The sequence below is a fragment of the Narcine bancroftii genome, chromosome 13 (genome assembly GCF_036971445.1).
Source record: "Narcine bancroftii isolate sNarBan1 chromosome 13, sNarBan1.hap1, whole genome shotgun sequence".
In the NCBI taxonomy this organism is placed as follows: Eukaryota; Metazoa; Chordata; class Chondrichthyes; order Torpediniformes; family Narcinidae; genus Narcine; species Narcine bancroftii.
Genome location: NC_091481.1, coordinates 42421197 through 42447917, shown reverse-complemented (window position 1 = coordinate 42447917; position 26721 = coordinate 42421197). Strand labels below are relative to the sequence as shown.

At 42.4% G+C, this 26721-nt stretch overlaps 1 protein-coding gene across 4 annotated transcripts in view; it reads right to left on the bottom strand.

Moving 5' to 3' along the window:
• Positions 1–26721, bottom strand: part of washc4 (WASH complex subunit 4) — a 182564-nt gene that overhangs the window by 144336 nt on the left and 11507 nt on the right. For 3 of the 4 annotated variants that reach the window (XM_069909975.1, XM_069909974.1, XM_069909976.1), the window contains exons 3-9: positions 13271–13324; positions 12846–12911; positions 12633–12678; positions 9452–9519; positions 2246–2328; positions 1316–1358; positions 1052–1155 (exon numbers count right to left, since the gene is read on the bottom strand). In XM_069909975.1, the coding sequence (XP_069766076.1) occupies positions 1052–1155; positions 1316–1358; positions 2246–2328; positions 9452–9519; positions 12633–12678; positions 12846–12911; positions 13271–13324 (464 nt within the window). Of the gene's footprint in view, positions 1–1051; positions 1156–1315; positions 1359–2245; positions 2329–9451; positions 9520–12632; positions 12679–12845; positions 12912–13270; positions 13325–26721 lie in introns of those variants that run through there. The other variant, XM_069909978.1, reaches the window with a different exon arrangement.

The following is a 26721-nucleotide window of genomic DNA, read 5'->3' as shown; positions in this document are numbered from 1 at the left end:
ATTCTATGTTACTCCTCAGAAATTAGAAGAGTGGGACCCAACAGCATCGGGTAGATGCTTCCGCTGTAAATAAGAGACTGGAACAACATTACATGCAATTTGGACATGTTCAAAAGTGAAAATTTTCTGGGAAGATCCAAACCTAATACTAAACAAAATCACAAAAAAAATACCAAAAGATCCAAAAAAAATTTCTGTTAAATAATATGAGAAAAAAAAAATTAGGACTAAAATTAGACAGAGCCCGAATAAGATTTATGATGATAGCACAAGCAGGAGCAAAAAAGGGCATTATGACAACTTGGAAAATGGAAACAAGCCTTAAAATACAACAGTCGTACAGAAATGAGCATTAGAAGAAATTACATACAATCTGAAAGACAAATATACATTATTTGAACAAATTTGGAACCATACATAAAATATGTTAGAGAATGCCAACCATAGACCTCTATCTCTTAAAACAACATGATTATGAGCTCGATAAGATTTAAATATGTAAAAGTGGACGATACGACTTCTTTGCTTTTTGTTATTTCTTTGTTTTATGTGTTTTATTATTCATTGGTTTTTGAAGGGGGTGGGGAGAGGGGAGAGATGAAAGGGGGGGAAAAGGAGGAAATGTCACTGGGTATATATTAGTGATGATCATTTGTGAATGTTCTTATTGATATGATTCATGGTGCAAGAAATAAAAAAATGTTTATAAAACTCTGAAATGTTATTTCATTGTTGCTGTGTGACCTGAGCATTTTCACATCCGATGTTGACTGATTTGTGTTGTTTTTGCATTCAGAAATAGCTGTCCTCTTTAATTCTCCCACACACCTGCACAAGCTGAGGGAAGGCATCGAGCTTCACTGCAGGTCAGCCAGGTGTTGGACTGCCTGATTTGCTCTTACACCCATCAGAGAATGACCTACTGCTCTGAAGCTATTTTAGATGAGAAATACACCATTGGAAAAGAAAAAAGCCAGTCCCCACAATGCATGTTAATAATTGGCATGTACGCATCAGTGAAAGGATTTGTATTGTTACTGCACATTCTGACCTTTTATAGGTGATCCAGTGGTCCTTCAGGGTCACATGATTCTCAATTATTTCATCCAACGTGAGGAGAACAGTCAGCAGCTCCCCAAGATGTTCATATACAGTCTGCAACAACATTTGTTTGTAGCTCACAGCATTACTTGGTAATTATACCATCTCCCTATTTGAACATATTGACAAAGACTATGTGACAAACTTTAAAATAAGACAGTCCAAGTTTACACGTCCTTTGACAACAGTTTAACAAAAAGCAATTACAACTCACCTGGAAATGAACCCCTGTTGTTTCTATGACTTTTGGTGCAGTCCTAAGGGAAAAGAAACTTTCAGTAACAAGAATTCATTTATACCAAACACAACTGTTATTTCTCCGAAAGGAAAAAAAGAGAGGAATTGTGTGCTACTTGACAAAGAATTTAAGTAATTAAATAAAAATAAGAACTGTCCAAAGCTCTGATGAAAGACCCAGTGCACTGCTCTAGTGAAGACATTGTAGAGGTCCTTACAGAAATGCTTGCATCATCTTTGGCCACAGGTGAAGTTACTGAAGATTAGTTAATGCTGTATTGTCATTTAAGAAGGGCAGCAAGGCCAAGCCAGAACAGTTGTGGGAAAGTTGCTGGAGGGGATTCCGAGGGACAGGATCTACCAAGTTGGATCGGCAAGTACTGATTAGAGGTCTTCAGCATTGCTTTGTGCACAAAGAGACTTTTGAAGAGGTTACTTAGAGGACTGAGTAGGGCAGGGCAGAGCAGTGAAGGTTGCCTATATGGAATTTAGCAAGGCCTCTGACAAGGTCCCACATGGAAGGTTAATCTGGAAGGTTAGGTCACATGGGATCCATGTCTAGCTGGCCAAGGATTTTTTTTTTCTGAAGGTTCCTTATTTTTAGAATTTTCTGATTTTGAGATTATTTAAATCTTGTTACTCCCAAGTAACTTTATACAGTTGTCTCTAATTTGATGCTGTGCAATTCTGGCTGATTTGAGAAATTGAAATGGCGCACTATAGTAACGAAGGTAGTTAATGGGTTTAGTTCAATTATAACAATACACATACTTTGTTGAGTTAAATTATTCCATGCCCTTTCACCAACATCCCCTGTCTTGATCAATACAGAGTACAGATAACATCTGTCATTAAATTCTCCACTCAATTGGTTCCTCCAATGAAGATACAATCAAAATGTACTTACTTACTGCTGGTGTAGAGTGAAGCCAGCTGTTGGACAATATTCATTACCACTTCATAACATCTTGTAATAAAACAAGATAACTCCTAAAATTAGAAACAATGTATCAAACTCTCGGCCACAATTTTGCTCATGTGCCTTGCTACTGATCTCACTTTCCATGATACCATCATAAAAGACTCTCAGAGACAGAGTTCGACTACATCAGATGAAGAACCTTTTCAACTCCCTCTAATCCTACCATTTATTATATATCTTCATTACTGACCTATCAGTGAAAACTTAAGCCTTCGTTCTGGGCCTTTTAATGTTAGGCGCAGAAACAAATCAGCTGAATCCATCTTTCTTTATAATTAAATGTCTCCATTCCTAAAAACAGTCTTGTTGCTCTTCTCCCATCCTTCTCTGGTGCTATCAGATCCATCCTGCAACTTGGACCTTTTCCCATAAAACTGCTGTAGCCAGGCCTGAAACATCAGTTATACAGTTTTTCCTCCAATGGGTGCTGCAAGACCTGCGGAGTTCCTCCAGCATTTCTGTGTTTTTAGTGGCCAAACTAGTGCTCTGTTTCATTCTCACATCTATTCCATGCACAGTTCAAAATTGACTAGAGTTATAAAGTCACTTCTACAGCCCATTCCAACTAAGTTGTTAACCTGACCTAGTCCCATTTGCCTATGTTTGGCCCATATCCCTCTAAAACAGTGGTTCTCAACCTTTTTCTTTCCACTCACATTCCACCTTAAGTAATCACTACACCAAAGGTGCTCTGAGATTAGTAAGGGATTGCTTAAGGTGGTAAGTGAGTGGATAAAAAAAGTTTGAAGACCACTGTTTTAATCGTACCTCATTGACTCGTTACGTGCACAGTTTCATAACTCCAAAGGATGGGCCAATGACAATATTTCTCAAGCAAAATATTTCAGTAACAATTGGGTCTAAAACAGTGATTCTCAACCTTCCCTTCCCACCTTCAGCAAGGTGCCTCTGGCAGTTACTTCCACAGACCCACCACCCTGTGTGTAAAAGCTGATGCTCAAATCCCCTTTAAATTTTTCCCCTTCAATTTATGTGCCCGAATTTTTAACTCTTCTACCTTGGAAAAAGAGACTATGACTAATTATTTTATCTATGTCCCTCATGATTTTATAAACCTTTTTGTAAAGTTCAGGGAGAAAAGTCCCAGCCTATCTAATTTTTCCTTATAATTCAAGTTGACCAATTCTATTGTTGTGAATATTTTCTGTACCCTTTCCATTTTAATGATAATCTTTAGCTGGGTCACCAAATCTGCATACCATATTCCTTTGAATTTTTTGTCTCTAAAGACTTTTATGTATCTCTTTAAAGTTTGTTTTCTTTAAACGCTTTTATATATCCTTTTAGATCTTCATTATACAGAAAAGCTTTGTTATTCATCATTATGAAAGTCTTCATGGGAAGCTATGCAAAATGTTTCTCCGTTTTATAAACGAATTAAAACTACAGAAAGCAGCAGGCACAGAGTTGGATTTATTGGATTAAAGAGATTGAAATTCAAAATATCGTAGCTCCTGCTTTTGGAAGATGAGATTTTGAAATTAGGATATATTAAAATAAGGAAAGTGTCATCTATATTTTTATTCAAAAAATTTCTCGCAATGAGCTGCTTTCTCGAACAATCAAATCAGAAATATGAAATTCCTTAGCTAATTGGATATTTCACTTCTTCTGACAGCTTCTCTAAGCGTCATTCAAGTCATTTTTCAAAAGCTTGGATCTTCGATCGAGTCAGCCCTTCTACGCAAACAGCAGCGACTGCAGCAGCAGCAGGAGCTGCAGGGGGAGCTGAAAGAGCCATTGCCTTTCTCATGAGGATTTTGTTGACTGGACCCCAAACTTCAGGCAAATAACAGGCAGAACCAAGTGTTCAATAATATAAATATAACACTGTCAATAATATAAATATATCTGTTCTTTGCCTCTGAATGAGGTACTTTCAAAAAAACCAGCTATCAGAACTGATTTGTCAACTCCTGAAGACAGAATATATGTCACAGTGTTATAGATTAGACTTAGAAAGGACATAAAGTGTCTCGTAACCCTTGGCTATCATGTCCAACATGACATTTGTATCTTCCAAATGAAAGGAAGAGTTTCTCTTGAATTTTCCCTTTAAATTCACCGACATCACGTACGGTGTAACAGGACATCCCTGTTCCTGCACTCAATGCCCTGATTGATGAAGGCAAGCATGCCAAACACTTTCTTCACTACCCTTTCCACTGTCATCACCATTTTCATGGCACTATGCACATGTACCCCTCTGTTCTTCGACACTCCCAAAGTCCTACCATTCACTCTGGTTCATCCTACCAAAGTGCAACACCTCACCCTTGTCAGGGTTAAATTCTAGTTAAGTTCTTATTCATTTCTCTGACTTGAGAGGGTGGCAGTGAGCTGCCTTTCTCAACCACTAATGAAGGTGTTCCGACAGAGCTGTCAGAAGGGAAGCTTCAGGATTTGGACCGTGACAAAAAAATTTCAATGTCTGAATGGTGAAATGGTGGCATCATCACAGTCTGTCTGTTGCCAGACACTATATTGTCACCTTCTCCGTTCCTCACTAACACTCCCTTTCCTCTATCATCTAATTCTATATTCATACAAGTTCCTTCCCATTCCTTTGCTTGTTTAGTTTAAACCCTCCCTAACCTGACAAGTGGCCCTCCCTGCATGGACACTGCATATCTGCGATAAGGTGTAACCCATTCATCTCTCCTGCTGTCAATCTGGCCCCAATGCTCCATCAAGCAGAAGCCCTCAATCCCCGTTGGACCACGTCTACTGCTTGTTCCTCAATAATGATCATGTTATCAATTTTATATATGCAAACTAGACAGCACAGTTAGCGCAGTGGTTTGCACATCACTGTTACAGCATCAGCGATCAGGACCAGTGTTTGAATCCCGCACCGTCTGTACATTCTCCCTGTGTCTGTGTGGGTTTTCTCCGGGGCTCTGGTTTCCTCCCACCCTTCAAATGTACTGAGTCAATGTATACGTCAATCGTGTGTAATTGTAGGCAGCACAGGCTCGAGGGCCAAAAGGGCCTGTTACCGTGCTGAATGTGTAAACTTTAAAAACTTAAAATTAACACTTCTGATTTTGACCCTAATCATTCATATATGCCACAAACAGCAAGGGATCAAGCAAAGTGCAATGCAAACACCACTAAATCACAACCCTCTCAGTCAGGCCCCTCCCTTATCTCTCTCTCTCTTTCCCTATTCCTCTGTCTTTTCCTCCAGTTCCCACCCCTTCCATCTCCCTTCAGAGAGCTCCTCCCTCCCTCCCTCATCACTTCTCAGCTTTTATCTCTTCTGCCCTCACATACACCTATGATCTCTCGCCTGTTGGCTTGTACTCCTCCCCCACTCTCCCCTTTCTATTCAGCCACCTGCCTGATTTCTGATCAGACCTTGACAAAGGGCTCAGGCCCAAAACATAGGCTATAATCTGTTGCTTCCTCCAGACACTGCATGACCTGCTGAGGTTCTCTACCATTTTTGTGGATTCCACTCAACCACAGACTTTCCTGCTCAATCTAACAATAAAGGCAGTTTGCTTTCTTCACCTCCTTCTTCACCTTCAATGACTGATGCACCAGGACCTCCAGGTCTCATTGAACCTCCCCTTGTCTTAATTTCTCACCTCACATTTATACAATCGATTTTGACAGCTTAAGAAATATCCCCTGAGTCTTATATATGAAGGGTATTATAGTATTGCCACCTGTCCACTCAATATTGACACGATGGCCACTGAGCAAGTCACCAGCTACTCGTCCAGCTTCAAGAAGCCCGTGGAGGTGCTGTGGCTGTCCAGGAAGCTTTGCGAGCCACCACCGCCTTTCACTTTCCCCAGTGAGAAGGCCGACCATGGCGGCCCCCACCAGCAGCGCGAGAGGTGCAGGGGGAACCCGTTTGCCAACACCTGTGGGTTACTGGTGGGGATCCCGGGTCCTGGGGCTGGGAAGCTTGCTGAGGAGAAGCTGCACAGCAAAGTGAGTAAAAACTAAATTAAAAACATTCTGCCTAAAAACATCCTTAATATTCCCTACTGAAATGGGGGTGCGGGGGGTTGGAAGGACTTGTATGCCCATGGTTCTTAAATGCCATCAAATTCGGTACATAATACTGCATCTACCATACATTTTGCCAGTCTCCTAATCTGGCCAAGTCACCCTGCAGCCTCTTGGAACCTTCCTCACAGCTCACACTGCCACCCAGTTCAGCGTCATCTGCAAATTTAGAGACATTACATGTAATTCATTCATCCCAGCACTGAACCTTGTGGTACCCCATCAGGAACTACCTGAGGACCCATTTATTCCCACTCTCAGCTGTCTGCCTGCCAACCAACTTTCTATCCGTGTCTCTGAAATAATGTCCTCTAATTTGGCACACGAATCTCTTGTGTACGACATTATCAAAAGCCTTTTAATAGTCCAAATAGTCTACATCAACTAGTTCACCATCATCCATTCTACTGGTTACATCCTCAAAAAATCCAGGATTTCTTGAACATGATTTCCCTTTTGTAAATCTGTGCCAACTTGGACTAATCCGGTTACTCCTCGCCAAATGCACAGCCATGACATCTTTAATAATTGACTCCAGTATTTTCCTTACTATTGAGGTCAGGCTAACTGGTCGATCATTTCTTGATTTCTCTCTCCTTCCTTTCTTAAATTACAGGGACACATTCGTAACCTTCCAATCCAAAGGACCTGATCCAGCAGAGTGTGATGAAAAATAATCACTAAATGCATCTGCTGTCTCTAGGACCACTTCAAACACCCTAGGATCCAGAAAATCAGGCCCTGGGAATTACCAAAGTTTCACAACCGATAACAGTTTCTGTAAACTCCCTTTCTGAGGTCGTCCTTTGTACCCATAGTATTCACGGAATGTTTTTTGTATCTTCTTTCATGAATATAAAATAAAATAATTTATATAAATTCTCCTGACTGTAAGGGACCTATTGTTTAGATTTTTAATAAAAATTTAGACATACAGCATGGTAACAGGCCATTTCGGCCCACGAGTCCGTGTTGCCCAATTTACACCTAATTAATCTACACCCCCCCCCCCCCAGGTACGTTTCAAATGGTGGGAGGAAACCGGAGGCCCCGGTGCAGAATTCGAACCCTGGTCCCAAATGCTGGCGCTGTAAAGGCCAGGCCAACCTCACCGCCTATATTTGCTTTTTTTTAAAAAAAAATATTTTTCAGACTGTGAACCATATCAACCAAAATATGTACAAACATTTCTCATTAAATATACTCAGTGGCATTTTCTCCCTTTTTTCCCCCCTTCCCTCCAATAAATATTCAACATATACATTACAATAAAACCATAAAACAATGTCTTCACACAATGGAAAATAAACAAGAAAACTTTTACACACTGGATCAAGTCGTTTTGTCTTATCATTTTAGGGAATGGAGGTCCGAGGCAAGGCCTCTCTCTGCCTACATTTCCTTTAATTGGTATCTTTCTCTGCACATAAACTACAGAAGCTGTTGCCGTCAGTTTTTATGTTCCCTGTAAGATTACCTTCATACTCCATTTTCCCCCTTCTAATTAGATCCTTTGTCTTCCTTGCTGAATTCTGAACTCCCAGTCCTCAGTTTTGCTGATTTATTTGGCCCTTCTTTGGTTTTAATGGGATGAGGTCGGTTTCCATGGAAAAGTTGCAACATTCTAGAGACATTTATCACCATAGGCAGCAAACCAACAGACTTTACACTTTCTGCTGTTACCACCAACCACCAACCTCTCCCAGCCACTGAAAACCCCACACAAATAACAATACACACAATAGCAGGGAGGAGCTGCAGGTGGCTTTGGAGCACATTGAGTGGACAAATCCCCAGGGCCTGACAAGAAAATGTCAGAGATATTTGCAAGGTGAACTGGCCAATCAGATTGAAAACTAACTTGGTGGAAGGAGCCAAAGGGTTATCATTGACCTATAGCTGCACTATAGTCCTCCATACCCCTCCCATCCATGCATCTTTCCAAATTTTTTTAAATGTCAAAATCAAGCCACTAATCACCACTTTTGCCGGCAGCTCGTTCACCATTTTCTGCGTGTTCATCCGAATATTCCCTTTTAACCCATGTCTTCCAGTTGTCCTGATTGGAGGCCTGGGCCTAGTGTCCACTGTTGTTTGCCAGGGTTGGTTATATAGTTAACATGATTAGTAACTTTGCAGATAGGTCCAAAATAGGTGGTATTGTGGATATCGTGTGTCTACAACAGGACCTAGATCAGTTGGAAAGGTGGGCCAAGAAGTGGCAAATGGAATTTAACTTTGACAAGTCAAACCAGAGAGAACTGTCCAGTAGGTGGCATAGCCCTGGAGAGTGTTGTGGAAGAGAGAGACTGAGGCACACAGGGGCATAGTTCCCTGAAAATGATGAGTCAGGTGGTCAGGGTGGTAAAGAAGTTTGGCATGCTTGACCTCATTACACAGGATATTGAATATAAAAGATGGGACATCATGATACAGCTGAACAAGGTGTTGGTGAGACAACACTTGAGAGTATTGTGTGTAGGTCTAATTGCAAAGCTAAAAGGAAGTCATGAAGTGGAAAGGGTGCAGAAGAGATTTGCCAGGATGTTAATGTGATTAGAGGGCTCGAGTTATAGGGAGAGGCTGGATCTTTGTGCTCTGGAGAGTAGGAGGCTGAGGGGTGACCTTATAGAGATAAATAAAATCAAGAAGTGGAATAGATCATGTGAATGCAAATACCTGAGGACATTTGTTTAAGGAAAATTTCAGGGAGATGTCAGGGGTAAGTATTTAATAGAGAGTGGTGGTGCCTGGAAAGCATTGCTATGGGTGGTGGTGGTGGCTGGTGCCATAGAGACATTCAAAACACTCTGAGATAGGCCCATGGATGTAAGAAAAATGGAGGGAAGAAAGGATTAGATTGTTTTGGGGCAGGTTTCCATAGGTTGGGATAACATTTTGGGCCACAGGGCCTGTACTGTGTTGTAACATTCTCTGTTCTATGAGCAGGCATAATCTTTCTTCCCGGGTTGCACTATAAGGGCATTGGTTTAAGGGGGACCTGAGGAGCAGCTTTTTCACTCAGATGGTGGTCCATATCCAGATTACAATCATTTCCTTTATAAAAAACAATTGAAAGGGACATACCTGTAAGAAAGAAATAAACCTGCCCATCTGGATCTGTGACTCTCCTTCAGCCATACTGGAATCTGTGACTAAAAGAGAAAACAAACTTGGATCCCTCTGCAACAGAGAGGTAGTCAGGTGAGGAGGTGAAAGAGTTTAATCTTGTGCTTCGACAGCCTTGAGTCTGCTTTATGCATTCTAACAAGTTACTGACCAGGAAAAATCTATGTAATGGAATCAATAAACACAATATTTAGAATAGATGTTCATAGATCCAAGACATTATACAAACACTGCTTTCCTATCAGGTCAAGGTCCAAACCTCTGATATGTTCAGGAAGCCTTTAGCAATCGAGTGAACTAATCTCCAGAAGCCCAACTTATGGCCCTTTGACCATAACTTGCCAACAGCTCACAGCCTGTGTGGGTTCTTCAGTTGCTGAGCCCCTCACTCGTCCATTGCCATGGTCACCTTCCCACCTTCTCTGCAGGGTGCCTCCCATGTTTCTCCTTCTCAACAGGGAGGGGAGGGGTGTTGCTCTCTAAGTTTCTGGTGCTCTGTGCCCCTGGACCCTCCAACCACGTAGCACACTGCCCAGCACAGACGCCTCCAAAAACCCGTGATTAAAAGCTTTTTTAAAAAATATTGTTGTCTCGTTTAACTGTCAGGCTTTAAACTGGCTGTATGAAGCCTGACAGAGCCATCAGCAAGTAGCGCTGTATCTCCACTCCCCGCTCTCCTGGGTCTGCACCAGCGGCAGCATGTCCTTTACAGCAGCGCCAGTAGCGCCACCGTTTTTACTTTTTACACATCCATGGCGAAAAATAGGTATGAGAGATATGTGCAGCATCATATTACTAACAATGGAGACACAAGTCACAGGGATACTCCAAACTTTCCGATAAGCACATGGATGAGAAAAATAGAGGTTTATGGGTGTGAGGGAAAGAAAAATAGATTGTTGTGGAGTAGGTTTCCACAACATCGTGGGCCAAAGGGCCCGTCCTGTGTTGCAATGTTCTAAGAGAAGAGAGATGCTGGAAATGGAATCATGAAGTTTGGAATATCCCTATGACTTCTTGTGTCTCCATTGTTAGTAATATGCCCTCAATGAAGGATCTCTAAATGAAAAGTGAACAACTCCTTTTGCTCATTCCCACAGGTGCTGTCGACCCACTGAGTTCTTCCAGCAGTTTGCTTTTTAATGCTATTAAAAACAGTAATTTGCTCTAAGACTGCTTTCATAAAAAGAGACAGTGATGAAGTTTCCAAAAGATGCTGCAATCAAGTAAAATAAGCAGTAGATGCTCCTACAGGAGGGACAACACCTTATCAGTCTTGGCACTCTCTAACCAAGCAGCATTAATGATGACTTCTCCAATTTCCAATACTCCCCCTCCCCATGTCTCTCTCTTTTCCTATCCCTCTTTCTTCTAACTCCTCACCCTCCTCCTTTTCTTCTCCTATCAGAGGGCCTTTCCCCCATCACCTCACCTTTTCTCTCCTGTCCTCCCACGTCTCCATCTGTTAGCCTGTGCTTCTCTCCTGTTCCCCCCCCCCCCCCCCTTCTCACTTGTATCCGATGAAGGGCCAGGCCTGAAACATTGGTCACCTTTTACTTCCTACATGACCTGCTGAGTTTCTCCACCATGTTTGTGTGTTGCAGGTTCTCCTGCAGTTAGGTTTGATCCTGGCCTCAGCTGCATTCTGTAGAGTTGGCACACCTCTCCTATCACTACAAGGGCTTCTTCTGGGTTCTGCAGTCTCTCACACCTCCCAAAGATCTGTAGGCTGGCCTACAGGCATGGAGGTAGAATTGAGACTGTTGATGACTTGAGAGAATAGGAATTAAACAGGGGAATGGGATTGAGTAGGATATTCAGAAGCTGGTATAGACCGATGAGCCTGTTCTTTAAAAGAGTTTGATATCACATGAACCCACATTTACAAATCTAGTATCAGTGGTAGCCAAAATGTCCCACTGGGACAGAAGGTAATATGTAAACATCCCAAGGTTCATTGAATATTAATCTGAGTTCACACTATGGATATGCAGATATCAAAGCATCAGCTGCTTCCTGACAAAGAGACCAAGACCAAACGCCCTTACAGTGGAACCCCGATTTAATTCAAATTAGGATATAACGATGGGGAGCACGGGCGTCCATGTATTAACTACAAAGAATGGGCAAGTGGTGGTGTGAGATATGAGTTACAATATCTCTGTGCCAAACAAGCTCTGCAGCTCTCCACCCAGTCCCAAGGCTGTCACAGTGTCGAGACAGCAGGAGAGGATGGGTAACGTCGACCAGGTTTCCCCCCACCCCGCTGCAGGAGTATATGAACAGGAGGTGCCTGTCCTTGTGCTGCTCTGCAGCCCAGGAGTGCCAGTGCATGGGCCAGCAGCCTCCAGGACCTCTGGCTGCAGGGATGCTTGTTCGATCCCGTCAACCACTGGGTTCGACACTGCCTTTGAATGAGGAGAGAACCAGAGCTGCCACCATCATCCGAGTGGCTTGGAGAGGTCACCAAGGTCAACAAAAAATCACCACCAGGCGCGGGCTGCAGCGAAGATCCAAGCTTTGTTCCGAGGTTACCAAATCAAGTGGAGGAAGGATGCCTCCAAGGGGGATCCAGAGAAGAATCCATAGATGCTGTCGGGGGATAACCCTGAGAATGTCCACCTGCACACGAGTGCGGTGCAGGACCTCAGAGCCAGAGAGGTGGCAAGCCGGAAAGCACAGCTCAAGTCTAAAGGACCAGCAATTTGGATCAAACATAACACTTGCTACAACCTCCGCAAAGTGACCATACATGTGAAGGCGTCTGTGGCAGACATGCGCTGAGATAGGAACCTTATGAGCACCATCAAAGCATAGCGCCTGCCAGAGATAAACGGGGAGATCGGCACTGTCCCTAGAATAAAAAAAGATAACAGCCTACAAATACACCAGGTTAGGTGGGGGACCACAATTATACCTCATTTGGTGGGGGCAATCCTCATGAATGCACCCCGACCCCCTCCCTGGTGCTGACCCTGATCTTAGACATGATATGCTTATACAGTGAAACCCCGATTTAACGCGATTTTTTTGGACCTAAACCACTTTCTTTGGATGCTGCATGACCTGCTGAATTTCTCCAGCACTTATGTGTACTGCAGCTGCAGACAAAAGTACATTGGAAGGAAATCCAACTAACCTCCTTCTCCATAGAACAGAAGGCCATTGTAAAATTTTGTTTCAGCCTAAAAAACAAAAACAATCCATAAAAGTACAGTCACTTATAGGTATTTTCTAAAACAGAAATTGAAACTCGCCACATGAAATACAAATGCTACAAAATAAATGTACAGCTAATTAAAATGAGTTATTTATTGAAGATATGGAAAATGAAAATTATGCTTTACCTTACCTCGTATTTCAATTTTTTTACTTCACAGCAAAGAGCAGCGTAAACTGTTATCACTTTATTCAAGACCTAAAAAAAATGTTAACATCATTAATAAACGTTTAAGTATCATTTCCAAGCAATACCAAGATCCATGGTTACCATTTTATGCTACTGTCATCTTCTTTGACACCTGAACACCTAAATTTAAAACCAGCTCAAGTAGGAGATGTTTCTACAGGGATTGCCTGGAAAAATCCTGCATAAACCATTGAACTGACCTACTAGAATAACATAAATGAGGGACCCAAACATTGTTTCCTAAAACAGTTATTCATGGCCACTCAAACTTCCACCTCATACAGATTAGCCAAATGCCAGAAATGTAACTGATGAAATATAATTTAAAGTTATGACTGACTGTAGTTTACAGACTCATATCAACTTACTTTGTTTTCCGTCTTAATAAGTTCCAGTAAAGAGGACTGTTCGTAGGGCAGAAGCTAAAGAAAACAAAAAAAAAGTTTAAATATCAGTTTAACAACATTTAGCACAACAGTTAACCCAGAGTCTTGGTCAAGCATTCAAGATATTCAGACTCCACTCCTGCCGTGGCAGCTGCAGAATTTAAATTCCATTATTAATCTGGAACTCACTGGGAAGAAAGGTGAGTGCTGAAGTTTTAAAATTGAGGGATGATTGAAACACACAAGATTCAGAAGGGGATCAACAGCAATGGAAGCTGAAAGGATGTTTCATTCATGCGATTACCATGAATATGTGCAAGACAGAGATTGACAGATATCTTAAGGCTATCTTAACAGCAAAGAAGCAATTCCATGTCAAGTGAGAGACAGAATCAGATACACACCAACTATGGCAGGACTTGCAGGCCATCTCATCCTGTAAAGTGATGCTTCACACCCTTTTGTGCTCACTTTGAAAAGGAAAAATGAACTGTACCAGTGAGAATCCCTACAGAAGCTGACAACCCTGTGATATCTAAGAGGCCAACGTCAGAACATCTCTCAACAGCACCCTTATGGAGTACCTGGCAAGGGGACTGATAATTTGTACCAACCAACTGGAGTGTTCACAGACATTTTAAATCTCTCACTGCCGCAGCCAGAGATTCCCAACTACCCAAGTAGAGCAGAGTGAACTGCCTCAATGACTGTCACCCAATAGTACTAACATCTGCAATGATGAAATGCTTGAGAGGTCGATCATGGCCAGAATTAATTTGTACCTAAGCAAAGACCTGGACCCACTGTAATTCACCACAATCATTCCACAGCAGATCTTACTGGCTCTCCACTCAGCCTTGGATTGCCTGGACAACAGCAATAGAACAATATAAGAACACAAGAAATAGGAGCAGGTGTCAGTCATTCAGCCCATCGAGCCAGTTCCACCATTCAATAAGATCATGGCCGATCTGATCATTGACTCAACTCCACCTACTTGCTTTTTCCCCCATATCCCTTAGTTACTTTTTTTAATATAAAAATCTATCTAACTGAACCTTAAATATGTTTTAATGAAGTCTCCTCAACTGCTTCCCTGGGTAGAGAATTCCATAGATTCACTACTCCTGGGAAAAACAGTTTTTCCTCATCTCCGTCTTAAATCTACTTCCCTGAAGCTTGAGGCTGTGGCCCTTAGTTCTGGTCTCACCCATCAGTGAAAACAATTTTCCTGCCTCATTCTTAGCTATGCTGCCATTTTTTACCATTACATAATAATCTGCTCTTCTATTTTTCCTACCAAACTGGATGAGCTCGCATTTACTAATGTTGAACTCCATCTACCAGACCTTTGCCCACTCACCTAACCTAACTACATCCTTCTGCAGCCTCTCCACATCCTCTGTACAATTTGCTTTTCCACTCAATTTAGTATCATCCACAAACTTGGCTACACGACACTCTGTCCCCTCTTCCAAATCATCAATATCAATGATGAACAGCTGTGGGCCCAGCACTTTCCCTGCGGCACCTCACTTCCCACTGACTGCCAATCAGAAAAACACCCAATTATCCCAACTCTCTGCCTTCTGTCAGTTAACCAATCCTCAATCCATGCCAATATACTTCCCCTGACTCGATCCATCAGGACCAGGGGATTTGTCTGCTTTCAGTACCTTTAATTTTCTCATCACTATCTCTTTTGTAACAATTATTTTATTGAGGGCCTCACCTCCCTTCACATCCCTATCTCCACTCTTTGGCATGCTGGATGTGTCTTCCAATGTAAAGACTGATACCTCATTACTCAATATCAAGCACCCTCTCTCATCTTCCTGTGTTGACTCTAGACACCCTCTTCAGTTTTATACATTTATAAAATGTTTTTGCGATCTGTTTTAATATTTTGTGCAAATTTACCTTCATAATCCTTCTTCCCTTTCCTTATTTTCTGTTTAGTTCTCCTTTGTTGCCTTTTAAAGTTTTCCCAATCCTTCAGTTTCCCACTGCTCTTGGGTACTTGGTAGACATGAGCTTTTAATTTTATACTTTCCTTCATTTCCTTAGTTAACTAAGGCTGACCCTTCCCTCTCTTGCTGCCCTTATTTATAATGGAATATATTTTTGTTGAGCACTGTGAAAAATCTCTGAAAGTCTTCCACTGTTCCTCAACTGTTCTGCCAACTAGCCTGTGCTCCCAGTCCACTATGACCAATTCCTCCCTCATCCTGTTGTAGTCTCCCCTGGTCAAGTATAATACACTCTTTCTTTGGCTTGGCTTCGCGGATGAAGATCTATGGAGGGGCAAATGTCCACGTCAGCTGCAGGCTCGTTTGTGGCTGACAAGTCCGATGCGGGACAGGCAGACACGGTTGCAGCGGTTGCAGGGGAAAATTTGTTGGTTGGGGTTGGGTGTTGGGTTTTTCCTCCTTTGTCTTTTGTCAGTGAGGTGGGCTCTGCGGTCTTCTTCAAAGGAGGTTGCTGCCCGCCGAACTGTGAGGCGACAAGATGCACGGTTTGAGGCGATATCAGCCCACTGGCGGTGGTCAATGTGGCAGGCACCAAGAGATTTCTTTAGGCAATCCTTGTACCTCTTCTTTGGTGCACCTCTGACACGATGGCCAGTGGAGAGCTCGCCATATAACACGATCTTGGGAAGGCGATGGTCCTCCATTCTGGAGATGTGACCTACCCAGTGCAGTTGGATCTTCAACAGCGTGGATTCGATACTGTTGGCCTCTGCCATCTTGAGTACTTTGATGTTAGGGATGAGGTCGCTCCAATGAATGTTGAGGATGGAGCGGAGACAACGCTGGTGGAAGCGTTCTAGGAGCCGTAGGTGATGCCGGTAGAGGACCCATGATTTGGAGCCGAACAGGAGTGTGGGTATGACAACGGCTCTGTATACGCTAATCTTTGTGAGTTTTTCAGTTGGTTGTTTTTCCAGACTCTTTTGTGTAGTCTTCCAAAGGCACTATTTGCCTTGGCGAGTCTGTTGTCTATCTCGTCGTCGATCCTTGCATCTGATGAAATGGTGCAGCCGAGATAGGTAAACTGGTTGACCGTTTTGAGTTTTGTGTGCCCGATAGAGATGTGGGGGGGCTGGTAGTCATGGTGGGGACCTCAGTTTTCTTCAGGCTGACTTCCAGGCCAAACATTTTGGCAGTTTCCGCAAAACAGGACGTCAAGTGCTGAAGAGCTGGCTCTGAATGGGTAACTAAAGTGGCATCGACTGCAAAGAGTAGTTCACGGACAAGTTGCTCTTGTGTTTTGGTGTGAGCTTGCAGGCGCCTCAGATTGAAGAGACTGCCATCCGTGCAGTACCGGATGTAAACAGCGTCTTCATTATTGAGGTCTTTCATGGCTTGGTTCAGCATCATGCTGAAGAAGATTGAATAGATGGTTGGTGCGAGAACGCAGCCTTGCTTCACGCCATTGTTAATGGAGAAGGGTTCAGAGAGCTCATTGCTGTATCTGACCCGACTTTGTTGGTTTTCGTGCAGTTGGATAACCATGTTGAGGAACTTTGGGGGGCATCCGAGGCGCTCTAGTATTTGCCAAAGCCCTTTCCGGCTCACGGTGTCGAAGGCTTTGGTGAGGTCAACAAAGGTGATGTAGAGACCTTTGTTTTGTTCTCTGCACTTTTCTTGGAGCTGTCTGAGGGCAAAGACCATGTCAGTAGTTCCTCTGTTTGCGCGAAAGCCGCACTGTGATTCTGGGAGAACATTCTCAGCGACACTAGGTATTATTCTATTTAGGAGAATCCTAGCGAAGATTTTGCCTGCAATGGAGAGCAGCGTGATTCCCCTGTAGTTTGAGCAGTCTGATTTCTCGCCTTTGTTTTTGTACAGGGTGATGATGATGGCATCACGAAGGTCATGAGGCTGTTTTCCTTGGTCCCAGCAAAGCTTGAAAAACTCATGCAGTTAAACCCTCTGGGATCAGCTGAAGACTACCATACTGCAATCCACTGAAGAGGTACTGGGCTTCTCCTCCAGGAAAAACAAGGACTGGTTCGACGAAAACAGCCAGGAAATTCAGGAGCTGCTGGCAAAGAAGCGAGCTGCCCACCAGGCTCACCTTACAAAGCCGTCCTGGCCAGAGAAGAAACAAGCCTTCCGTCGTTCATGCAGCCATCTTCAGCGCAAACTCCGGGAGATCCAAAATGAGTGGTGGACTAGCCTCGCCAAACGAACCCAGCTCAGCGCAGACATTGGCAACTTCAGGGGTTTTTACGAGGCTCTAAAGGCTGTGTACGGCCCCTCACCCCAAGTCCAAAGCCCGCTGCGCAGCTCAGACGGCAAAGTCCTCCTCAGCGACAAGATCTCCATCCTCAACCGATGGTCAGAACACTTCCAATCTCTTTTCAGTGCCAACTGCTCAGTCCAAGATTCCGCCCTGCTCCAGCTCCCTCAACAGCCCCTAAGGCTAGAGCTGGATGAGGTCCTCACCTGGGAAGAGACATATAAGGCAATTGAACAACTGAAAAGTGGCAAAGCAGCAGATATGGATGGAATCCCCCCCAGAGGTCTGGAAGGCTGGCGGCAAAACTCTGCATGCCAAACTGCATGAATAATACACTAGAGTCAGATCTAACTATTGCACCCTCCATCTGTATGAGAAATTCAATCATACTATGATTGCTTTTTCCAGAGGGTCCCTAATTTTACCTTTCTCATTGCACAATACTAGATCTAAAATAGCATTCTCCCTTGATGGATCCTTAACATGCTGCTCAAAAAAGCTATCACGGATGCATTCTATGAAGTTGTCCTCCAGACTCCCTCAACCAAATTGATTTTCCACATCTATGTGGAAGTTAAAAGTCCCCCATGACAACTGCCGTTCTGTTCTTGCATATCTCAGTTATCTCTCAGTGCTACTGTGCTATTGTTATTTGGTGGGCAATAGACAACTCCCACCAGTGATTTTTTTCCCTTTACTATTCTTAATCTCTACCCAGATGGACTCAACATTCAGTTTCTTAGATTTTATATCATCTCCCACTATTGCCCTGATCTCATCCTTAATTAAGAGCCCCACTATCTTTTTGTACTATCTGATACCCTTGAATATTTAATTCCCAATAATGCCCACCTTGCAACCATGTTTCTGTGATAATCCTGAGATTATTACTTTTGAGGTCCTACTCCTTCATTTATCTCCTAGCTCCCCAAATTCAGCTTGTAGGACTTCATCCCGCTTTCTTCCTATATTGTTGGTACCAATATGGTGGACCACGACAGCTCCCCTTTCAGAATGTCCGTAGCCACTCCGAGACATCCCTGACCCTTGCACCCATGAGGCAACAGACTGCTTTTCATGAATTATAGCTCATCTTTCAACACCATCATCCCCTCAGTACTGGTCAGCAATCTTCAAAACACCTCCCTTTGCAACTGATTTCTTCATCCAGTCAGTGCGGATCGGTGACAATCAACACAAGCGCACTTCAAGGACACATGCTTAGCTACTGCTCTACTCTCTCTTCAACCCATCACTGTGGGGCCAGGCACAATTCAAATGATATCTGCAAATTTGCCGATAATACCACTGTTCTTGGCAGAATCACAGATGGCAATGAGGAAGTGTACAGGAGTGAAAAAAAATCAGCTCGTTGAGTGGTGTCACAACAATAACCTTGCACTCAATGGCAGTAAAACTAAGGAATTGATTGTGGATTTCAGGAAGGAGAAGCCAGGAGAAAACAAACCAGACCTCAGTGGAGAGGGTAAGAAACCTCAGATTGTTGGGAATCAACATCTCTGATGGGACCATCATGATGATGTAATTATGAAGAAGGCATGCCAGTGAGCTATATTTCATTAGGAATTTGAGGAGATTTGGTATGTCACCAAAGATTCTTGCAAATTTCTATAGGTGTACTGTGGAGAGCATTCTGACCGATTGCAACACTGTCTGATATGGAGGTGCCAATGCACAGGGCAGGAAGAGGCTACAGAGAGTTGTGAATTCACCCAACACCATCACTACTCTTCCCTCCATTAATGACATCTTTAAGCGACAGTGCCTCAAGAGAGCACCATCTATCATCTACCCTCAGCCTCCCAGTTCATGCTGTTTTTCATTGTTACCATCAGAGAGGAGGTAGAGGAGCCTGAAGGTACATACCCAATGTTACTAAAACAGCTTCTTCCCCTCCACCATCAGATTTCCTATGGAAACTCCTCACCTTTTCTCCTTTTCACATGATTTATTTTTTATATCTTGTATTTATGGAATTGTAATTTATAGTAATTTTGTGCCTTGTTCTGCACAATACTGCTGTCACCACATATTTTGTGACAGGTTTTAAATTTAGGCCAAGGCACGGTACAGGCCTTTCAGCCCACGAAGCTGTGCTGCCCAATTATTTAAACCAGAAAGGAATCAAGAGGTATGGCAAGTGACCTGAAAAGTAGTATTGTGGCCAACATTGTATCAGCCATAATCATAATGAGAGGAGCAGGAGTTGGCCAAACTGGCCATTTTGCTCTGAATAGTCTAACTTGCTTTTGGTTGCAGAAAATGGAACCACTTACAAATACTGAATGTTACAAAGTTCTCTTCATCCCTTGCTGAGTTATTACTGACTCTGTTCTCGCAGTTTGTCCATGCTGCCTCAAACAACAAAGATCACAGTGGATCTCCCTTCCTCACAAAGAATCCAAGTATTGAGGGGCAGAGAACCAATTTCTCAGTGAGACGTGAAATTGCTCCAACAATTAATTCTCAACCATTTCAGAGGACAGTTATGAGCCAACCATATGGCTGGAGGACTGGACCAAGAAGGAGACAGCAGGCTTCTTCTTAAGGATCATCGATGGATTTTGATTAACTTACAGCTTCACAGCCACTTTTACTGCCATCACTCGATGAGAAATCAAATTGGTTAGAATTCACACATTTTGGCTTATCAGTACAGCAACTAAATCATCAAACGAGTTATTCTGAGGCCTGGACTATTAATTCAGATACCAGAGTTCAAACCTCACAACAGGAGCTGGAAATTTTAAATTCAATTAATAACTAGTAATAACAACATGACTAATGGATTACTGTAAAAATCGAACAAACTCATTAACATCCATCGTGGAGGAAATATGTACCATATATCAATTTAATCCAAAATCAAACCAATTCTTAAAGATAATACACAAAGTGCTGGAGAAACTCAGCAGGCCCAGCTGTATCTACTGGAGGCAAAGATACATCACCAACATTTTGGATTCTAAAAGAACCCAGCCATCTGGTCTGTTCAAAATTAATTTGGAATGGGCAGGACATTAATATTTGAAATAAAAAATGAACACGTTAAGGAAGTCCAGTAACCCCAGTATATCTTCTCGCAGCTCTTGTGGACAGAAGTGAGATTAAATCTAAGCCTTTTCATTGCTGACCCACCCACAATACAGAGAGAATATGCATGCTTTTAAAGCCTAACACAAAGCATGAACAAAAGCATGCTGAACCAAATAACGGGGCCAATATGAGTGCTGAGGACAAGCCTGAAACATTCGCAACCACACTGAAGCCTTTGCTCAGTATTTTGTGCATTTCTGAGAGTCAGTTCAAACTGTGAAGGATTAGCTCCAGAGGAGGGCTTCAGGGCTACGTACACAGCACCCTGCTAAACTCCCTTTATACACACACCCATGACTACGTGAACAACACTGATCCAACTGCATCTGGAGAATTGCAGATAACACCACTGTAATGGGATGTCAAACAACAGGTTGGGATGTCAAAGGGGATTACAGGAATTAATTAATAGCTTGGTGCCAGGTCAACAACCCCTCCTCAATGTCAGCAAGAATTTGGGAACTAGTCAAAGACAATGTATCCAGAAACCTGTCCTGATGCTGTCACGTCAAAGCAATAACCATGAAATCACACAAGCTCACAAGCCAGAGGAAATTTGGTACATCACCTGCATCCTTCAAAATTTCCCACAGGTGTATATTGGAAATCCAGGATACATCGCTGTGTGGGATGGGAACTTCTCCGTCGAAGATCACAAGAAGTGCCGAGTTGTGAACATGGCTCACACTATCACACAGACTCTCTTCCCCGCCGCTGACTCCATTTATAACTCCCAGTGCCTTAGGAAAGCAGCCAACATATAGAAAGACTCATCTCCCTCTAGCCACAATCTTTACTCCTTTCATCAGGAAGAAGATGGATGAGTAAAATATCATGCAGTACCAGATTCAGGGAGAGATGGGAGGCGGATCAAGGTGCTGCAATAATGGACAGATGTTGATCTGATTGGTGTTTGGATAGTATGGCATCAATTATAAATGCAAGATACAAATCAGTGCAATATAATTTACTACACCAATCATATCTCACACCCCAGAAGTTGCATAAATCAAAATCTGAAATATCAGAAATGTGTTTCAGGGTGGGATAGAAATAGGAACGTTTTCACATACTACGTGGTCATGTGTGAAGGTGAGACCTTTCTGGCAGGATATTATTGAAATATTAACAAGGTTAACAGGGGTGGCTTTCACGGGTGACCTGGAGCTTTATCTTCTTGGCAACTAAGCAATAAATTAACCAAATTCCAAATTTAATTTGTTAAAATAACCTTAGCAATGGAAAAGAAATGTACTGCGATTACTTGGAAATCTGATTCCCCTCTACATATAACACGATGGACTGCTGAGATAAATAGTTGCAATACCTATGAAAAAAATTACATACAACTTAAAGAACAAATATGGTATTTTTAAGATATATTTGGATTGTGGCAGCCCGCAATTGCGGAGATCGGGCCAGAACATCGCCCGGCAGCAGACGCGGACAGAGATCGCTAAAGTGACTCCCAGGACAACGAATCAGTGGGGGTAGAAGCTGGGGCAGCATCAGACCAACAGCCCTAAAATGGCATTGGTCAAGCTGCCCGCCCAGCTAACTCAGCAGAAACAGGCTGGGGAAGAAGGGCATTCATATGCATGGATGTTCCCACCCGCTATTGTTATTCGTATGGATGACTCAGTCAATCAGCAAAAAAAAACAGCAGGAACTTGAACAGTATAAAAGCAGCCTTTCCAACCCTAATAAAGGAGTGAGCTTAACCTGCCACATTGTATGTGTGTTTCTTTGTAGCGGCAGGCTACAGGATCATATCGGAGTCCAATTGTAATGATAATAATAATAAATGCCACTGTAGTATAAATACAAGTGACTTCCCCATCTAGAATTTTTGATGATCAACATAAATGTGAGCCCTGATGTTGTGTGGATTTATACTCTGGGAGGGGGGTTGTTTGTAAAGAAAAAGTTTTCTATATTTAATATTAGAGAGGTTTTTTTTTTATATTACAGCTTTTCTATGTATATTTATGGAAAAAAACCAAAAAATAAAATATTTTTAAAAAAAGAATCATTGCTGCTGCTCACCCTGACTGACTGAGAAAATCTCCAGGCTTGGACTGACTCTGATATCCACTCAATGCAACATTCATCTGAACTTTATTAAAGAGAAGTTCATTCAGTGAGTAAATCAAATCAAAGGCTTGTTTCAGGATTTGACTCTCTTGTACATGCTTGATCAGAAGGCTGGAGTTTAGTGTTGAAATTGTGAAAGAAAGATTATTTTTAAAAAACACAAAACAGATTTGGGACTGATTTAACTCTTGCATAAAAATTTGTAAAGTCTTTGCATATTCACGATATCCAAATGCAGAAAAAGGGGCAAGAACTGGCAGGTTAACTTAAAGCTAAGTCTCAAAACCCAAGCACAGAAAATAAACATTTTGTAACATTATAATGCCTTCTGGTTGTTTCTTGCTCCTTGTCACCTTACACTTTCCAAATTATTTAGAATCTCGCCAACTCAGCGCTGGACAGAGCGAGCTGGCAGGCTCTGTTTCGTATGATGGCCATATGATGCTCTCAGAAGCTTGGGGCATTCGGCTTGAAGTGGGACAACTTGCCCTGAGTTTCTTGATTTGGGGAGTTGTGTGTGTACGTTTTGCCATTTTTGTTGCTATTGGCCGCGTCCAATCTGCCACCCTTCCCTTGAAATAATGGGTTGATGAGAGGTTGCTTGGCAAGGTGACTATTTCACTTAACTCATAAGCACCGAATTTTCAAAATGAGAATTAAAGATAAGGTGCTCACCTGACACCTGTGAGTGGGAGCATAAGCTTGCATTTTATTCCTCTCTAAAACTTAACAATGCTGGGCACATAATAATTTACAAACCAAATATGCTCAGGTTGTTTTTGTTTTACTTTACATAATAGTAAAGGCAAGTTTGAAGAGGCATCATTCAGAACTCGTGGTCCAATATTGCTTCTTTCATACACTAATATAATTAAAATGTAACACCTCCATTTGATTTGTATAGATCCGGTGTGCGTGTGTGGTAGGTTGAGGGTACAGGGGAGGGTTCGAAGTCGGGACTCCGGCATCGGGAGCTCCTGAAGCCCAAATACGAACCTTCCCCTCAGCAGTCACCCTACAGGTGTACACCAGAGCTCCCGATGCCAACTCTGAACCCTCCCTTCAGCCTACGTGAACACCAGGGGACACAATATGCAAATCAATTCAGTTTTTAAATAAAACAAACATTTTACTTACAGCTATCACTTCTCAGGCTCTCCCTCTCTCTCTGATTTACAGTTCAAACCTAAAATTCTCTTTGTGCCTTGTGTTTGCACAATTCACACAAGCACAGCATGCAATCCACGCCAGCTATAACCCAATCTGCAGGGAGCACAGATAGGAGATTGCAGGGCAAATCAGTGGCACCTCTTTTTGAACTGTGCCAGATGCCATGGGCATGGGTGTTGCTGAGCTGAAGGAACCACTTTTAAAAAATTTTATCAAGGGGAGCGGCCACTTCCCCTTCTCCCCCTAGCTATGTCATTGGATCTGGTTAAGGTGTATAGCAGGTATAGGCAACAAGGATCAAATGAGGCACTAGAAGAGTATAGAAAATATAAGAGAATACTTCAGAAGGAAATCAGGAAGGCAAAAAGAAGACATGAGGTTGCTTTGGCAGACAATGTGACGGTAAACCCAAAGGGTTTCGACATGTATGTTAAGAGTAAAAGGATAGTAAGGGCCAAAATTGGTCCCCTAGAAGATCAGAGTGGTTATCTATGTGTGGAGCCTCACAAGATGGGGGGAGATCTTAAAAAGTTTTTTTTGCATCAGTATTTACTGAGGAAAGTAGCACAAGGAAGGGAGGAAAACAAGCAGAAGTGACATGGAACATATAGAGATTAAGGAGGAGCAAGTGCTTGTTGCCTTGCAGTGAATCAAAGGTAGATAAAACCCCCCGGGTCAGATATGATATTCCCTTGGACCTTGAGGGAGACCAAAGTAGAAGTTGCAGGGGTCCTGGCAGAAATATTTAAAATATTCTTAGCCACAGGTGAGGTCCCGGATGGATTGGAGGGCGACTCATGCTGTCGTTTAAAAAAGGCTCCAAAAGTAAACCAGGAAATTACAGGCTGATGAGCCTGATGTCAGCAGGGGATAAATTATTGGAGGGTGTTCTAAGAGATCAGGTATATAAGTATTCAGACAGCCAAGGGATGATTAAGGATAGTCAGTGTGGTTTTGTGCATGGTAGGGTTGTGTTTAATTAATCTTAGAGTTTTTCGAGGAAGTTACCAAGAAAGTAGATGAAGGAAAGGCTGTGGATATTGTCTGCATGAACTTTAGTAAAGCCTTTCACAAGGTTCCACATGGGCGGTTAGTTCAGAAGGTTCAGACACTAGGTATCCATGGTGAGGTTGTAAACTGGATTCAAAATTGGCTGAATGGGAGAAGGGAAAGAGTGGGGATGGATGATGCTTCTCAGACTGGAGGCCTGTAACTAGTGGTGTGCCTCAGGGATCGGTGCTGGGACCATTGTTGGTTGTTGTCTATATCAATGATCTGGATGATAATGTAGGAAATTGGATCAGCAAGTTTGCTGATGACACAAAGATAGGGGGCGTTGTTGACAGTGAGGAAGGCTTTCAAAGATTGCAGAGGGATCTGGACCAATTGGAAAAATGGGCCAGAAAATGAGCAATAGAATTTAATGTAACCAAGTATGAGGTGTTGTATTTTGGAAATACAAACTAAGGAAGGACATCACAGTAAATGGTAGGGCACTGAGGAGTGTGGAAGAACAAAGGGATCTGGGAATTCAGATACATAATTCCCTGAAAGTGGTGTTACAGGTAGACAGAGTTGACAGGGTTTTGGCATCTTGGCCATCATAAATCAAAGTATTGAGTATAGAAGTTGGGATGTTATGGTAAAGTTGGTAAAGACATTTGTGAGGCCACATTTGGAGTATTGTGGGCAGTTCTGGTTGCTAAATTACAGGAAGGATAATAATAAGATTGAAAGAAAGCAGAGATTTACTAGGATATAGCCAAGTCTTCAGGAGTTGAGTTACAGGGAAAGGTTAAACAGGTTAGGACTTTATTCCTTGGAGCGTAGAAGAATGAGGGAAGATTTGATAGAGGTTTACAAGATTATGAGGGGTACAGTCATAATAAATGTGAGTCGGCTCTTTCCACTTAGATTAGGAGAGATAAATATGAGAGAACATGGCTTTAGAGTGAAAGGATCAGAGGGTACATTAGTGGTAACTTCACAGAGAGTGGTGGGAGTGTGGAACAATCTGCCATCTGACATGGTGAATGCGGGCTCATTCTTACGTTTTAAGAATAAATTGGATAGAATCATGGATATGAGAGGTCTGGAGGAATGGGAGGAATGATGTATCAGCATAGACTATTAGGGCCTAATGGCCTATTTTCTATGATTTACTTGTCCATTTTTATATTTTGTCCTAACCCTTTCTCATAGTCTAACTTTATCTTTCTTTAATTGCTCACTTTGTGTTTCTTTGGCAACTTTGTACGCATGAGCTTTTAGTTCGATGCCTTCCTTGATTTCTTTTGATATTCAAGGATGTTCACCCCCAGATTTACTGTCCTTATAGTTTTGTTGAACACAGTGAAAAATCTCTTTTAATGTTCCCAGTCTCCCCTAACCAACTCCTCCTTCATGTCCTTGTAGTCTTCCTTCGACCAAACTATTGTACCTTCATTTTAAATAAATTTTTTAATTTAAATTTAGACACACAGCATGATAACAGGCCATTTCAGCCCACATGTCCATACTGTCCAATTTACACCCAATTAACCTACACCCCCAGTATGTTTCAAACAGTGGAAGAAAACTAGAGCTCCCAGAGAAAACCGATGAGGACACAGGGAGAACTTACAAACTCCCAACAGACAGCACAAGATTCAAACCCCAGACACTATCGTTAGCACTGTAAAGGTGTTGTGCTAACCGCTATGCCAAGCATACTGCCCTAACATTTATATGATAAACTCAGTCACTATAATCACTCTTTCCAACAGGATCCCTAACTACAAGATCAATAATTTTTCCTGTCTCATTAC